General features: G+C 50.3%; 1 protein-coding gene across 1 annotated transcript in view; it reads left to right on the top strand.

Annotated features, from left to right (window-relative positions):
- Ngef (neuronal guanine nucleotide exchange factor) overlaps positions 1–17,571 on the top strand; it is a 35,081-nt gene that overhangs the window by 14,065 nt on the left and 3,445 nt on the right. The window contains exons 4-8 of the mRNA XM_059278722.1: positions 11,138–11,298; positions 12,762–12,914; positions 14,469–14,598; positions 15,667–15,741; positions 17,269–17,377. Coding sequence (XP_059134705.1) covers positions 11,138–11,298; positions 12,762–12,914; positions 14,469–14,598; positions 15,667–15,741; positions 17,269–17,377 — 628 coding nt within the window. The remainder of the gene's footprint in view (positions 1–11,137; positions 11,299–12,761; positions 12,915–14,468; positions 14,599–15,666; positions 15,742–17,268; positions 17,378–17,571) is intronic.

The raw sequence follows: 17,571 nt of genomic DNA, 5'->3' as shown, positions 1-17,571 counted from the left end.
ATGTGTCCTGCTCTGAGTGTTTAGGGCCTGGCTTTACAGATTGATTTTAAAGATCTTAATGTGTGCTTTCTATTTTGACAATGGACCCTGAGATGTTCAGGTTTTATTTTTTGAATCAGTAGCAAAGATGTGTTTTTACGTGGATACTGGGATTCCAGCTCAGGTCCTCATAATTTCCTAGTAAGCACTATTAACTGCTACGCCATCTCTCCAGCCCCGAGACCTCTTTTTCAGTCCATATTGCTGAGAAGAAAGACAGGCAGCCTCTGGGTCCCACCAAGCCAGCGTGTAACCAGAGTATCCCTGGTTCCTTAGCTATGGAAGTGGCGAGTGTCCATGACCCCTTCATCCCCACGACAACCTTGGGTAAGCCTGAGTCTGACTTGCACCTACAAGAATCAGGATCTGAAACAAAGGTGTGTGCAGTAGAGGCTGCAGGTGGGAAGGAAGCGCTACTGCCGGAGGATTTCTCCACTGAATTTTATTTGCTAGCTTGCTCGGAAGTCCTTGGTTTTTGAGTCACTGTTTAAAAGCAGGGCAGTTTGAAAAAAAAAAAATTAGAACTGATTCAGATTAAAAGGCCAGGAGGAAGCCATGTATAAAAGGTGTCTGGAGGAGGTGGCTCTGAGCTGCTGTGAGGTTCAGCTGGGTCTGTCCATCATTCTGAGCCCTGACTCAGAAGACATAACTGCCGTTTGCTTCTCTGCCACTTTCTTTGCCTGGAGCCTCCGTGTACATCTCCTGGTGCTCCAGGCTTTCTCACTCATTCTTTATAGCCCCCTTGCCACCATGTAACTTCCTGTTATGTTAGTAAGCCTCATGCTAACATAACTGAAATGGCGTGGCTCCGCCCCCTCCCCTCCCAACCCCCTTTTTTTCTTCCATCTTTTTTCTTACAATACCTTCGGAGACTTACAGTTTGTTGCCCTTTAAACTCAAATAAAACTGTCCTTGAGCTTCAAAAGAAAAAAATGTATAGGGTGTCTCAACAGGGAGGGCCCGGAGCTTTGCTAGAAGGTGGCAGGAAGGGATGGAAGGAGACTACGGATCAGGGAGGAGGAATGGACAGGGAGGGTGGGGCTCTCCACCCAGCAAAACCTCAACCTGCTCGACAGTGCGTGCCTGCAACTTGGCATGGAGAGAAACCAAGAAGCCAGAGGTGCCGGGGCTGTTGCCTTGGCTGTGGTGACCTGTGTTCCAACTCTGTTCAGGACCCTGTCTCTGCAAAGGGACTTCTTTGATCTAGGGGGCAGGCTAGATAGACCTGGGGACATGACCAGGTAGTGGTGTTCTGAGCATCCCCAGAGGACCAGAGACAGGAAGTACAGGTGGAGTGGCCTGCAGGCTGGCAGTGGGATTGGCTGAAAGACCCAGCGTGCCCAGACAGGAATGGGCCGCATTCTTCTGGAGATGGGAGGGGCCCCTCCAGTCAGCCACAGTCTGAGTCTGCTGAGGCACTGAAATAAGACTTGTAACTTATTGTTTTACCTTTCTTTTCATACCTTAGAGCAGACATTTCCACCCCCACCCCCACAAACAATTATAACTATTTTAGAAGGAAACTGCTTCATATTGTTATATGGCAGACAAAAACTTGGATTACTGACTATGTGTAGCTCAGTGATAAAGCACTTGCCTAGGACATGAGAGGCATTGAGTTGGATCCTTAGTACCACAAACACTTAAATTATGATTATTAGGTTATGTTCCAACCCCAATTGAATCATTTGGATTTTTTTTTATTTTTTATTTTATTTTATTTTTTTTTTTGAGACAGGATTTCTCTGTGTAGTTTTGGAGCATGTCCTGGAACTCACTCTGTAGACCAGGCTGGCCTCGAACTCACAGAGATCCACCTGCCTCTGCCTCTGCCTCCCAAGTATTGGGATTAAAGGCGTGCGTCTCCACTGCCCCACTCATTTGGATTTTTTAAAGACTTGTTTGTTTTTTAATTATGTGGTGTACGTGTGCGAGTGTGTGTATGTCTGTGTGTGTGTGTGCACCTTGGAGGACAGAAGAGGGCATCAGATATGCCAGACCTAAAGTTACAAGCAGTTGTGAGCTGCCAGATGTGGATGTCAGAAACTGAATTCCATTCCTCTGCAAGAGCAGCAAGTATTCTTAGCTGTGACGTCATCTTATCAGATCCCTGAATCAAGAAAACCCTAACAACGCTACAAATAAGTCCTAAGTAAATAGCAAGGGACAGAAAGTTTGGCCCCTTGCTCTGAGGTGACCAGTAGCTATCACCTAACACATCACATTTCTGGTCTGTTCGCTGTAGAAAGCAAGCATAGACAGCTCCAGTAAAGAAGCAGAAGTGATAGTTTGCACACCTGATACAGAGCCCAGAATGGCAAAAATATCTCTGGGCTGGAGAGATGGCTCATCGGCTAAGAACAGTGCCACTTACCAGGCAGTGGTGGCGCACTCGGGAGGCAGATCTCTGTGAGTTCAAGGCCAGCCTGGTCTATAGAGTGAGATCCAGGACAGGCACCAAAACTACACAGAGAAACCCTGTCTTGAAAAACAAACAAACAAAGAACAGTGCCACTCTTACAGAGGACCCAGGTTCAATTCCCAGCACCTGTGTGATGGCTCACAACCACATGTAGCTCCAGTCCAAGGGCATCTGACGTCCTCTTCTGGCCTCCACAAGCATTGCAGGCAGGTGCTGCACAGACATATTTTCAGGCAAACACTCATAACACATGAACTAAAAATAAGATCTCAAAAAAAAAAAATAAAGTACCTCTTACCCCTGTCCCTGAGGTGCTCCTGTTCTCCTGAAAGTGGAAGAAAAAGAGGAGGGAGGGAGACAGGGTTGCTGGGTAAACGGTAGACTATTTATCACATCTCTCCATATCTATTCTTCGCACCCCAGATTTATGGGGCTTAGTGTGTGGCTGTCCCATAGTGTATCCGGTCCCTGCGCTTGGATTTGATACGTATCAAAGCCATCCCTTATATAAGAAATAGAATGTGTGCTCGTCTCAGGAATGAGGGCATCATGGTCGCTATGTGGAATTCCTGGTTGCAGGTGAGGCGTCTTAAAGTCTGTGGACAATACAGCCCTTGCTCCCCGACTCCAGCCATGTGTGAGTGCTCCAGCTCCTCGTCCCTGTGGGCGCGTTACCTCTCTGCTTCTCCTGGCTTGTGAGTGGGGTGGAAAATGGCTGCTTCTTACAGCTTCTGTCTGCACACTTCTGACAGCCAGGCCTTTTCATGGTCCCGCTACAGCATGAAAGCTTGTGCAAGCCATTCTGTTAGCCAGGTCGTCTTACAGATACTCTGTCAGTGGCTTTGTGACATGGGACACTTTTCAAGGGTTGGGTTTGTGTTCTGGACCAGGGAACCTCTGAACCTCAGCTCCTGCATGACACAGTGGCTGCATGGGAAGAAGTTGTCGCTCTCTGTCAGGCACTGTACCCAGGCAGCTGTCAACAGTGCCTCTGGCGGGCCCAGCTCTGCTGGCATTCCACATGCCCACAAGATTTCAGCCACGGGGCTCAGTCATGAGCCTGGACTCACCTTAACACCTTACTCCTGCTCAGAGGTTCTGCTTGGCTAGAGGCAGCTTTTCAGACCCTTATGTACACTCTCAAGCCTGTGGCATGTGCCAATCACAAGCTCTGACTCTGCAGGCCGATCACCCTAGAGACAAGGAATGTCTGACGAAGTGGGGTGTGCCCCCCTAATGTGGCTGCTTTGAGGACCAGAGAAGAAAGCAGACGTCACAGGAGTAGAGGGACTCCTCTGCTCCCGTGACACCTTGCTGAGAGTGGCTGTGGGATTGTCCCTATACGCCCGCTCACCTGAGCCACTGCCCTGACCCTTAGGCCCTCAGAGTGTCTGGGGAGCTGAGTGCTCGGCACCTGAAGTCAGACTGGTCCTTGGCAGTCTTCAGAGGCCACTGTAATCCCTGATGGTACACTGAAGACATGGAGACTGGATAATGGTATCGATGGGTAAGGTTCCCACAGTCTCTAAGGAACCCCAAAGCTTAAGGACACCCCCAAGGCCTCTGACGTTGTGGCTCATGTGGTTCTGCACCCTCCTCCAGACATAGGCAAATGGGCTAACAGCAAAGCCACGGTCGGAGCTTCAGTATTGGAGCAGCTAAGTTCAGGGGCTAGAAACTTAGTCCCCAAGGTAAAGTGTTGAGAGGAGTTTTTAAAGGGGGATAGGCCTTGAGGGCTCTGTTGTTATGATGGAAATGGTTTCATTATCAACAGAGGGGGATTCTGCCTTATGAATGAATCAGACTTCTCTTCTCTGGTGCATGTGTGCATGCCCTTGGCCCTTCCCAGGCAGCAGCATGTTGACCTTGGACCTCCAGCCTCACAACCATAAGAAATCTTCTGCCTGTATGTTCCTGCTTGAGTTTCTGCCCTGACTTCCTTTAATGATGGGCTGTGAGATGGAAGTGGAATAAACATTTCCTCCCCAAGGTGTTTTTGGTCATGGTGTTTTATCACAGCAATAGAAACCCTAAGACAGAGAGGGATGTGGTTCGATCTATCGCCAATGAGGAAACACAGTCTGTTCTCCCTTTAGGGCTCTGTGAGGACTCAGCCCAGACCCCTGAGATGATCCATTGTGTGAGAGAGCCCAACCCTCCACTGAGAGGATATAAAGGGACTTCCCAGACCCTGAGGCCAGGTGGAAGGGCAGGCAAAGGACATCTGTCTTCAGTCCCTGATCTGTAGGCCCCTGGTGCTGAGTGCCACCAAGGTAACCCTGAAGATTTGAGCATCAAAGATTCAGGGAGTTTGCGGAGCCAACCTGACATCCAAGTCTAGACGAAGAACAGAGTCTGAGTTTTAGGACGTCAATCAAAGTAGACAGCTATAGAGAAATGGTTCAACCCTGAGTCTGCTGACAAAGCAGGACACACAGATCTGGCAGGCGGGAGAGTAGGAGCAGACATGGAGGGCCGCGAGGCAGCTAGGACCCTGTCTGACAGGACAAGTGGATAAATATTTATTAGAATGGTTCACAGGTCCAGCTAGTCCAACAGTGACTGTCTACCAATGGAAGGTCCAAGAATCCAATGGCTGCTCAGTCCACAAGGCTGACTGTCTCAGCTGGTCTTCAGTGTCTGCTGGAATCCCGAAGAAGTAGGCTCTAATGCCAGGGAAGGAATGGACTTGTTAGCTGGGAGTGAGAACAGCAGGCAAAGGACGTCAGCTTTCTTCCTTTATATCCTTTATGTAGCTGCCAGCAGATGTGGCCCAGATTAAAGGTGGATCTTCCCACTTCAAAAGATCTGGATTAAAGGTGTTCCTTCCCACCTCAAAGATCCAGTTTAGAAGTGGGTCTTCCCACTTTAATTAATAAAAATTCCCTCACAGTGTCCAGCCATTTGGGTTTTAGTTCGTTGCAGATGTAGTCAAGTAGACCCCCGAGAATAGCCACCACAAGTGTCTAAGGTCAAGGCTCTGTTCTTCCATCTGCCTCTCCTGCTTCTTCCTCGTTATCTAAGTCTCTCTGACTCTTCCTCATAACCCCGGGTGATGGTCAGGGGATCCTCTGGTTCGGAAACTGCTTAATCAGGGCAGTCCCCGTACCTCACCTACACCCAGCCAGTCCCGAGGCCACATGCAGTCCCATGGGCAGGACTGCAGCCACACTGCATTAGTGTGTGTGGGGTCTCCTTGCTGTGATAAAACACCCACTAAAAGCAATGTAAGAAGAGTTAGCCGGGCAGTGGTGGCTCACACCTTTAATCCCACCACTCAGGAGGCAGAGGCAGGCAAATCTCTGTGAGTTCAAGAACAGCCTGGTCTACAGAGTGAGTTCCAGGACAGACACCAAAACTACACAGAGAAACCCTGTCTCAAAAGACAACCAAAAGAGTTTAATTGGATCACAGTGTGAAAATAAATAGTTCATATTTTGGGGAAGGCAAGGTGGCAGGAGAATAAGGCGGCTGGCCACAGTCAGGAGGCAGAGAAAGATGGATGCTGGTGTTCAGACTGCTTCTCACCCTTTTATTCAGTCCAGAGCTCCAACCCATGGAGTAACGCTATCCATGTTAGGATGGATCTTCCAGTTCAATCAACCCAAGTTAGAAGTTTTGTCACAGACGTGTCCACAGACTTGTCTCCTAGGCAATTCTAGATCCTGTTAGGTTGATGACGTTAACCATCACACTTGGCCTCTGGCCCCAGTCCTGATGCCCCCCCCCTCCCTGAGACAAGTGGGCTCTGAGCATGTCCACAGGTGTCCTGAGGGGTGTGGTGCTGACTCAGCATCTCCTTTCTCTGGGGGACAAAGCTGTTATACAAAGAGAAAGCTAAATTTATGCTGGGGGCAGGGGACACACTACAGAAGACACAAGACATGGCTACTTCTCACAGCCTGGCAGGGGAAGCTGGGGTGTGTGTGTGCGTGCGTGCGTGCGTGCGTGCGTGCCTGCGCATGCGCGCGCACTCCAGAGCAGGTACACACCTCCCTCACCCTTTCCAGGAACCTTATGGCCTCGCTGAATCCCTTCAGTAGGGACCATAACTCATGGAGAGTCACCACCTTCCCATGTTCTGAGCCTCCCTCACCAACATCCTACCCCCTCCTTCCCTGTGTGCCCAGTGTTGCTCTGAATGGGCATTGACATCCCCGGGAATGGAGCTTTCTTGTCACTCTTTGCCACTCAGCCCCAACTTCACCTCCTGGGACAGACCCAGAGTGCTTTTCTACCCTTAGATAAAGCAGTGCCCAGATTGTGGGCAGTCATGCCCCGGTTGTTTGTCCACGTTCTGTGGCAGGCTGGGTCCCAGGCTATGCTTTACTCCTGACGGTCACTGCTCACGGCCGCCGCCCAAGGAGTCCAAGCTGCCGTTCTCCTTTAGTAGATTAACAGTTACCACTGACCACCCAAGGCCAATGTACTGTCGCAGCCCATCTGCCCACACAAGCAGACCTGTCACAGTCTTCACCAGTGGCAGAGCCAGCTGGACCCGCCTTCCAGGAAACAGCAGCATCAGTCAGCTCTTAGCCTGCACAAAGGGTCCAGGCAGGGCGTCCTGTGAGTCTCATGGTTCCTGGCAGCTAACAAATGGAAGAGTGGAGATCTAAGAGCACTACTGGGGGACCAAGCTGTGATTCATAAAATTTGGGTCAGTCTAATTGGGTGTTCTCTGAGGATACCATCCAGCAGCCAGGCTAACAAAAGGGAAGCTGCCGTGGTACTAATTCACGAACTGTAGCAACAGCTGCAAAGAAGTTCTGTACTCTCTCTCTCTCTCCACACATACACACACTATACAGACTCACAAACACACACACACACACACACATATATATATATATATATATATATATATATATATATATATATACACTCATTCACACAACCACATACTTACACTCTCAGCTACTCATATACACATTCACATGAACACACACACACACACACACACACACACACACATCACTTTTTCTTTAATGTGATGGGCTAGCTGAGAAGAAGTAAAGAATCCAGCATAGGGGTGCACACCTTTAATCCCAGCACTTGGGAGGCAGAGGCAGTCAGATATCTGTGAGTTCAATGCCAGCCTGATCTACATAGCAAGTTCCAGGACAGCCAGGCCTACATAGAGAGGCCCTGTCTCAAAGAAGGAGGAGGGGGAATTTTTTTGGACTCAGTTTCAGAGGGTCTAGCCCATAGTCAGCTGTGGGTTAAGGGTCAGGCTGAATACCATGGCAGGAAATGTCTGTGTTGAAGCAAGGCAGCTCACCTCACACTCGACAGAAAACAGGGAGTGACCACCCCCAGTGACCTACTTCTCCAGCTAAGCCTCATGTCCTGAAGTTCCCACCATCTCCTAAAATAGCAGTTGAGGACCAACTGTCAACATGTGAGCCTGGGGGTGGGTAGATAGCTCATATATATACTTTGTGTGTGTGTGTGTGTATGTGTGTGTGTGTGTGTGTATGTGTTTATATGTGTATGTGTTTTGTGTATGTGTTTTGGTTTTTCTTTTTTTTTTTTTAAAGATTTATTTATTATGTATACAGCATGTATGACTGCAGGCCAGAAGAGGGCACTAGATCTCATTACAGATGGTTGTGAGCCACCATGTGGTTGCTGGGAATTGAACTCAGGACCTCTGGAAGAGCAGTCAGTGCTCTTAACCTCTGAGCCATCACTCCAGCCCCGTGTTTTGGTTTTTCAAGACAGGATTTCTCTGTGTAGCCCTGGCTGTCCTACAACTCTCTCTGTAGACCAGGCTGGCCTCAAACTCAGAGATCCACCTGCCTCTGCCTCCCAAGTGCTGGGATTAAAGGCCTGTGCCATCACTGCCTGGCCTACATACATTCTTTAACCACACTCTGGCACATCTCACTACCTGATGTTCCCTGAGAGATGTCATCAGTCTGCCCTTCTCTGCTCCCCTGGGATGTAGCTGCATCTGGGCTGCTGTAATTACCACTAGAGCCTGGTGCTACACCAGACGCAGCCAGTGCCCAGTGAGTGTGGGGCGCAGATGGCCGAACAGATGCCTAAGTGAGGGGCACATAGGGCCTGGGCCCCTCATCTCTTATTTCTTTTAAGGTTTTGTTTTGGGTTTTGTTTGTACTGGGATCATTAAATAGAGGGCCTTCCACATGGTGGGCAAAAACTATACCACTCAGGCACATCCCTGGATCCCTCATCTCTCCTGTACAGCCATGTAAAGGCTGGAGTAGCTGTGAGTCAAAGCAAGATTGATAAGGGAAAGACAGCTACACTGATGTGGCCAATAATGTGACATGCTAAATAAAGATAAACATCCTGGCCAAGGAAAATTCACAGATGACTAACCACTTATAAATGGATGAGAAGGGGGAGTGGGGAGTGAATGGGTTCAGCCAGCATCAGCTGTGACTCAGGACAAGGCCTGCTGGGTGTCAACCACAGCGTAGCCAGGCCCAGCTGTCCCCAGACATTGGTCCTCATAGTCATTGGGACAAAAGCTGTCATCAGAGAGTGAGGGGGGCACTTGCAAGCATAGTCTCAGGTGTCTCTGACAGTGTCCCTTAGAGCCATGCCGTCTGATAGACATGCCTCTCGCGTTACTGTGTGGGAATATCAGTCTGTGATACAGTTGTCTGTAGTGGGTTGGGTTAGTTACGTGTGCTCAGTTATCTCGGCATTCTTTTGAGAAGTTAAACTTAACAGAGGATTGTGGCAGAGAAGCTTCCAGAAAACTTCAAGCCCAATATGGCCTTCTCATCTGAGCTGGCTACAGGCAGCTATGAAAACCAAAGACAAATTCCCAGCCAGCATGTGGTCCCAGGGCCACAACTCATGACGTCTCAACCTTGGCACTGTCTCAAGTCAAGTGCTGACCAGGAACCTGGGGTCTGGTGTGGCTGTGATGTCTCTGTAGGCTTTCTTATTGTTGCTTCAGGGCATCTCCAACTTACAAACATATTCCTTGTCTCAAAGGGCCTCACCATGCTTACTGGTTGGCAGGGCTTCACAGTAAAGAAGTAACTAGAAACACCCAGTTTACCGTGCCTTGCTGGGACCCAGCCCAGCAGGAGTCGTAACAGAGCCTAGAACATGGAAAACCTTCTGATTGAATCTGGTTCTCACATCATCAAGTCACATGACTTTGAGGGTGTCGTTCACCACTTTGCATCTGTGTTCTTATGGTGAAATGGGAGCTTCTACATATCCCTTCTCAAAGACCCCAAGGATTAAATGAGACAGCATGGGAAACCCATTGCCCACCTCCGTCACCACCACCCAGGCACATGTGTTCTAGGGACAAGCAGCAGCCCCAAGGAAGGAGCCTTCCAGTCTCTGGCTACTCAGGTGCCACCCTGGTCCCCACCTCCATCCTCTATGTATCTGTGCTCCCCCTCTCTCCTTTCCTTTAGAGAGATGTCTAGAATGATGGTTAGTTCTGATCATCAACTGACATCATGTAGAATCACCTGGACTGTCTAGATCAGGTTGGCCTGTCGGCATGTCTGTGGGAGGTTGTTTGATCCTCTATCAACTTAGGAAGATCCAGACTAGAAGCTGATGGTACCATAGCCTGAGCTTTGGTCCTGGATTGTATAAAAGAGGAGAGAATGAGCTGAGTAAGGAGATGTGATTCATTCTCTCTCTGCTCTTGACTGTGGGGATGACTAGCTGCTTCAAGTTCCTGCCTCAACTTCCTCAAAGTGGTGTGCTGTGACCTGGAGGTGTAAGCTGACTAAATCTTTCTTGAGGTTGCTTTTGTCGGGATATTTCATCACAGCGACAGAAACAAAACCCAGCACCTAGCATTGGGGGTAGGAACCACCCTGACTCCGGAATGGTCTCACCTCAAGACCTTCAATTCAAGCACAGCTGCCAGGATCCATTTTCACTCCGGGGCACAGTTGCCGGTTCTGGAGAATGGGGTGTCAGCATAGATTTGAAGGGTCAACAGTTCAGCCGGTCACCTTGTCCCTTCAGGCGTCTGAACCAGCCCTGGGTCAAGAGACCGTGGAGAGTGATTGGACAGACAGCGGGCGTGGCTGCCATGTTTCAGGGTAGAGTTTATAACCACTAAAGGCAAGCTAGCCAGGCCTGCTGCGGGGCTGTTTCGAGTTCATCACTTTGGTAAGTCGGTAGCGATGTTGATAGGTGCCCCTGAAGGCTTAGTAGATTTTGTGTTTCTTTTTCTTTTTTTCAAAATGAGAATCGTTTTCTTGATTACATTATAAAATCAGAAGCTAAAAGAAATAATAGAGGCTTATTTAGGATTTTTCAGATAATTTTTAAAAAAGTATAAAAGTCATCCAAAATCACACCCTTCCTGATGGGCATCTTGATCTGTTTCCTGTAAAGTGGGGGGCAGGCAGGGTCCTGCCACCTGATGGTTGCCCTGCCTGTCTCTACACCAATAACCATGGGCAAGAGTCATCTTTGCCGACAAAGATGACTTACTCTGTTGTAAGACCAGCCTCTCATACTGCTTTTCCTTCTATATTATTATGGGTCCGTAGTGTGCCACCAGGTGTTTCCCAAGAATGGAGGACTTTCTCCTTTGTACTGGCATGGGTTGCCGCCTTCCACACATCTGCCACCGCGGGCCTCGGTACCTCTGCATCGAAGAGCATTCTCAGCTCTTAGCTCAGCAGTAACCACAAGGTCTCTTCTGTGTCTGCACAGGCCATGTTTGAGCTGGTCACCTCCGAAGCCTCCTACTATAAGAGCCTGAACCTGCTGGTGTCACACTTCATGGAGAATGAGCGGCTGAAGAAGATCCTGCATCCATCCGAGGCCCACATCCTCTTTTCCAATGTCCTGGATGTCATGGCTGTCAGTGAGCGGTGAGTCCTGGTGGGCCAACTTCCTCCATCTCTTCTCCATGTCAGGGTGTGTTTTGAATGCTCTGGATTTTACATAAAGAAATAGGATAAAGTTGTACATCTAGGCACCGGGGAGATGGCTCATTGGGTAAAGTGTTTGTCTTGCAAACACAAAGACTTGAGTTTGATCCCCAGAAGCCACATGAAAAACCAGGTGCAGTGGGACACACTTGTATCTCCAGTGCTGGGCATGTGGAGACAGGAAAATCACTGGGTCTGCCTGATCAACTAGCCAGTCTAGCCTAATTGGTGAGCTCCAGACTAATGAGAGATTGTCTCAAAAAATTAGGCAGATGGCTCCTGAGGAGTGACCTCTGACCTACACACACAAGTATACAAAGGCTCACCATCTTCTCCAGCAGGGTGGCCAGTGGTACCCACTCCCCAATCCCCCACACGCCCCTGTAACCCATCTCTTCCTGTCAACCCCCCAAGCCCTGTGCATCCTTATGGTGCTGTGAGTTGGAGGACTCTCCCTAACTGGTTGGAGTGATATCAAGCTGAATCTTAGGCATGAAACCCACAGGCAAGTCTGTATGGGGTCTCATGACAATTTCCAAGGTCATCTGGGAGCGACTGCTCACCCTGAGGTGCCCAAGCCTAAATGCCCCTGCAGGCCAGTGCCAATGGAGCCCAGACTGCTCCTTCCCTCTCCTCTCCCATGAGGCATCCAGCAGTCCAGGAAAGGATGTGAGATCTGTGTTTCCTGAAGTTGGATCCAGGTGAAGGAGAAAGTGAGTTCCTGTGGAGGAAATTAGGATGAAGGGCTCACTGAGCAACGTCCCAGCAACCTGGGCAGCCAACTTTCCACGTTCACATGAAGCAGGGTGTGGCAGAGGCAGCCCTCCCCTTCAGTGGAGGGTCACTCTGTGCCCGAATGCTCCTACAGTCACCCCTTTGCACGGATATCTGCCTGTTCTTTGTTATCTGTGCCCCACCCCCACCCCCGTGACCGTCCTATCCAATAACTATGGCTCAGTGAGGCCAGAGCAACCTGTAAGATCTCGAGCTTGCTTTTTACCTATCAACTTGAATTTTAATTTGAAAAATTCCAGAATACAGAAGTAGAGACATCATGGTACAAGCCCCATGTGTTGGCCGCTGGCTTAATTCATGATGGACATGGGGTCAGTCTAGGTTCATCCGATCCCTGCCTTTCCCAGTACCCAGGGGACCGTTGTGAGGCACAGCTTGACTGCCGTTCTGTTACATCAGTACACGCTTAAGAGATAAAAATGAGCCTCGTACCTTCTCCCTCTCCACATACTCCTGATGATGTCATCCACCTAAAAACACAGCTGTTCCCAACTGTGCCCAGATGTGCCACCAGTATGCAGAGTCCCACCCACCTTGTCAGTGAGTGTGCTGGTTTGTTTAGGCAGCTGATTTCCAGGTGCCTTCAACCCAGACTTTGCCTCTTGCAGGTTTTTGCTGGAGCTGGAACACCGCATGGAGGAGAATATCGTTATCTCGGATGTGTGCGACATCGTGTACCGCTACGCAGCCGACCACTTCTCAGTCTATATCACATATGTCAGTAACCAGACCTACCAGGAGAGGACATACAAGCAGCTCCTGTGAGTATACCTTGCCTGGGCTCAGCCATCCTTGCCTGGGCATTCCCCGGGAGCACACTAAGTCAGAATTGGCCAGGCTGGTGATGGTATATAAATCTAGCATGTTCCTTGAGCATCATTGTATCACTAGGAAACCTTGAATCCACCTGTACCCCAGGAGAGTCAGCTGAAGCCCCCTAGACCTGTGTCCAGGAGTAAAGCCTTGTAGGAAAGACTGTGTAGCCACAGGAATGATCCAAGGTCCAGAACATCGGAAATGTGGGTGTGAGGTAGTGTGAAAGGCAAAGGTGAGCCGGAAGGCTAGTGTTGCCTGTCAGCTGGGAGCCAGTCTCCATTTCATGACCTTGCTTCATGACCTTTGCCCCACGGGGAAGGGCTTTTCTTGTGGTACCCACCCATGTAAAAATAAAAGACTCTCTCTTAAGGCACCTATCCTGGGGACGCAAGACCAGGCTTGCAGTCCCAGTCACAGGCATGGGGGTCTCTGGAATGCCCTGGGAACAGAGGCAAGGTTAGGGACCTCAGCAGGACAGCTAAATCAACACAAGTTCCCCGAGGGGGCTGGCAAGCTGGGCCTGGCACATGGCAGCAGGTACTACGTTGGGAAGCTCTGGGGTCAAAGGTGGCAGTTCTGTGGCAGCCACTAAGAAGCAATACTGCAGCCGGCCCCAAGGGAGAGGTTTCTAGAGCAGTTATTTGTGACAGAGAGATCCCCATGGCTTCCAGGCTCTGTTGTAGGTGGTGTGTCAGGACGGTTTCTGTGTGCTGCATGTCCTCTGTTCAAACAGTGTCTGGATTTTGATGGCTTTTTCTATCAAGCCACAAGGTTAAAGTGGACATTTTAAAGTTTGAGCATCCCAGCATTTGAGTGCTTTCCAGTAACTGTTGGAAAGTGGAGGGAATCGGAGTGCTATTTTTCAGATCAAAAGACAAGCAGAATAGGTGTTCCCGTCTTGCAGTTCGCAAGACTCTCCCAGGTAGCTGGTCACCATTGCCCTGGGTGTGCAGACCCCCGGCCCCACTAGAAGCAGGTGCAGGGTGCTGCTGCCCTGCAGTACGTCTCTGGCCGCTGTGCCACGTGGCCGTACGTCTCTGGCCTTCAGCAGCACTGTGCCACGTGGCCAAGCCCACCTGTCAAAAATAGCCCAGGCTCCCCTGGCAGGTGCCTCGAGCCTGCGCGGTCTCCATCGCTGCCGCATCACTACGTGGGTTTACCTTGCCATGGCTTCCTGCCGGGTGAAGTCATCTAATTGTATGTCTGATTCATAACCTTGGCTACAATGAGATTCTTACCCCTCCCACACAAATCATGCTTTGCCAAGTCTTCACGGCCCGGCATATGGAACCACTATTGTTATTTGACGTTCACATGAACGGTTTATTTTCCATTAAAAATAATGAGGAGGGGGAGGGAGCAGGAGAGGGAGGCAGATCTCAGCTTGTGCCTGCGGTTTGTCTGGCCTCCGGGAGGCTGTGTGTGGGGAGGGGGAGCATCTCCTGTTCACACCTCCAGGCCCTGAGCTCAGAGACAGTCCCCTGTGTCTGGATCTTCAGACAGGAGAAGGCGACTTTTCGGGAGCTGATCGCACAGCTGGAGCTGGACCCCAAATGCAAGGGCCTGCCCTTCTCCTCCTTCCTCATCTTGCCCTTCCAGAGGATCACAAGACTCAAGCTGCTGGTCCAGGTGTGACTCCTAACAGGGCCCTGGGCCCTGCGGGCCACCCCTGCCCAGGCCTTCACTCCAGCTCCCTGCTGGTGTTTTAGGGAATCCATTTGTTAAACAAGTCCTGGGGTACTCCAAGCAATGGGAGCTCAGCTCTTATCCCAGAAGGAAAGATCAGTAGACATATAACCGGGAAGTGGGCATCGCTGTGAGGATTAGAGATGAGTTAGCCCAGTCAACAGTGCCTGGCACTGCCAATTGGAGGAGTCAAGGAAGAGACAAGATGTAACCTGAGGCTCAGCTTAAAGGAGCCAACATATCAACATCTGGAAGAAAGAACACTGTATGTACAGAAAGCGGAATGTCCAAAGGTCCTGGGGAAACAACATCCATCGTAGAAGGGCCTGCCGTGAGCTCAAGAAGCATGATGGGAAGGAATACAGAGACATGGGGGAGCAAGGGGGAAATCAGGTCCCATCCTCACCTGATCTGGTTGACGTTTGTCAGGGCTCGACAGAGTGAGAGCAGGAGGGCAGGAGTAGACAGAGGAAAGGGTTATACTTGGCCTGAGGGCGAGAGAGGCAAGGTGAATGTAACTGAATGGGAAAAAATGAGGAATTGGAGAAAAGACATTTATAGTAAAGACCCAAGTCAGCAAAGCCTCAGGACCACGATGACTCGGTCTCCAGTGACCATCCCAGAAGGGAGGGAGGGAGGATACCGGTGCCCTGTGTAAACGTCATGTCTCACTTGGGGACAAAGCTAGCCCTTAGCCCTGCCTGGGCGACCAGGGTCGCTGCTTCACACTGCCTCTGCACTTTGCTCATGATGGACCGGGCTCTGTGTTGACACAGAGTATCTACAGGCCCCCAGGACCTGTCCTGTGAGGCTTCAACTGCCCATTATCATCCTGGGCCAAGGCATCTGTCCCCGACCTGGCTGAGGATCCGGTGCCCGTGGTCCATCCGGTGCAGAGTTCTGTGTGTTACATCTGTGGAAACTGTGCTTCAGAGATGATCCGGGCTGCTAGGGCGGGCGGGGAGGGCGTGTGGGAAGAGATAAAGTAACGAAGCTCCACCCTGCCCTCAGAACATTCTGAAGAGAGTAGAAGAGAGGTCTGAGCGCGAAGGCACCGCTTTGGATGCCCACAAGGAGCTAGAAATGGTGAGTTGCTCCCTCCTGTGTGTCCCAGAGAACCACTGTCCCTACGTCCTCTGTCACTGTGTCCTCTTAGCACTCTAGTTATTCTGAGATGGACGTTCGCAATGAAGAGTCACTGGGGCTGGAAGAAAAATCACACCCAATGGCTTCATCAGAGCCCTCTACACCACCTTACCCCTTCACTACTCCCTGTTAGTGTGCCCAGGGTGGATATGGAGGCACCTGCCTGGCAAGCCCAGGCCTGTTGCAGCCCATTGCTCCAACCCATCCTCCAGGATCCAGGTTATATTGGTGTAGACCCAGAGCTCTGCCCAGGAGTGTCTCCCCATCCCTGGTCCTTGGAGAAGACTCCTGTGGTAGGGACGGTTGTGTAGGCATCAGCAGCTTTCTCTAGCCTGTGTGTCCTTCCAGTGCTGTCTTGGGCACTTGGCTCATATCAACGATCCACATGAGTTCCTTCTAGCCCTTATGGGCAGCAATGCTCTGGATGCGTCTGTGGACCTCTGACCTGTGAGAGGCCTGCCTGCACCAGAGGGTGTCCAGAGGTCAGCCAGGCTGTGTGTGTTTCCTATTTTAAGCCTTCTCTGCCTTTGTCTCTCTTTTCCTGTTGATGAAAAGACACTCTGTTGTTTCTCTTGTTTACTTTTCTTTTAAAGGGCTTATTTTTCGTCATTCATAAAGTAATTGATCAAATACAAGAAAATTCAGAAAATGAGCACAAGCAAAATAAAGATCGCAAAAATGTCTGACTACCCACACTCCCTTTCGACATGCTTTGGCCAGCACTCCTGAACAGATGCCTGCATGCACATACACATACACACACACACACACACACACACACACACACACACACACACACACACACGCACGCTGCCACCGTGCTCTTTACAAAACAGATTGTGTGTGTCTAAAGCACAGCCTCTGCTCTTCAGCTGAGTGCATGTTAACGATTTCAGAGCCCCTGGGTACAGGGATATATTATGCTTTGGTCATTACTGTTTAAGTTGGTGACAGATTTTCTCACTCTAAGCAGCACTGCAGGGAATATCCTTGTAGTCGCTTCTTTGGGCTCTGCACATTTTCACAGATGCTGACCAAGCACCTGCCTCAGGCCAGGCTCTGCCCTAGTCCCCGGGAGCCATTTCAGGGTCTGCATCTGAAGATGGAGGCCCAGAAGTCTAGGGAAAGGCAGCATTATTGACTTGTTGGTTCCTGGCTGCCTTCCAGGGAGGTGGGTGCACCACCTGTAGGTGAGAGGTCAACCTGGAGGAGCCTTTCCTTTTCCAGTCTAGCTGATAAGAAAGGCCATCTCCTCTTGGTCTGGGACGTTGGCTTTCTAAGTCAAGGACAAGGCCCTAAATTGTCCCCCAGAACCCACAGGGTATCCCACTTGGTTCCAGACTGTGAGGAAGAAAGAATGTGAGCCTACGTGAGGCTGGCCAGTCAGTGTCAGCTCCTGGACATGCTGGTCACAGTGGTAGCTGGAGACACCTGGCAGGCTAGCCCGACACGTTCTCCTTCTTCCAGGTGGTGAAGGCATGTAACGAGGGTGTCCGGAAGATGAGCCGCACAGAACAGATGATTAGCATTCAGAAGAAGATGGAGTTCAAGATCAAGGTGAGTCTGCAGGATCTGGGTCAGCCTGTGCCCAGCCATGATAGTCACACCCTACCCAGAAGTATAGGTGGTCCAGCCTGGTGGAGGAAGCCAGCCACCATGTGCCCAGGTTTGTCTTCCGAGAGCTGTGTGGGGCCCACAGCTACCTGACAGAATCTGACAGTGTTACCACACAGGTGATCCTGAGCAGTCCATTATGGGGATAGGGACTGT

Source organism: Peromyscus eremicus, chromosome 13, assembly GCF_949786415.1.
Source record: "Peromyscus eremicus chromosome 13, PerEre_H2_v1, whole genome shotgun sequence".
NCBI classification, from domain to species: Eukaryota; Metazoa; Chordata; class Mammalia; order Rodentia; family Cricetidae; genus Peromyscus; species Peromyscus eremicus.
The sequence above is the reverse complement of the archived record's forward strand: the minus strand, read 5'-3'. Positions and strand labels throughout refer to the sequence as shown.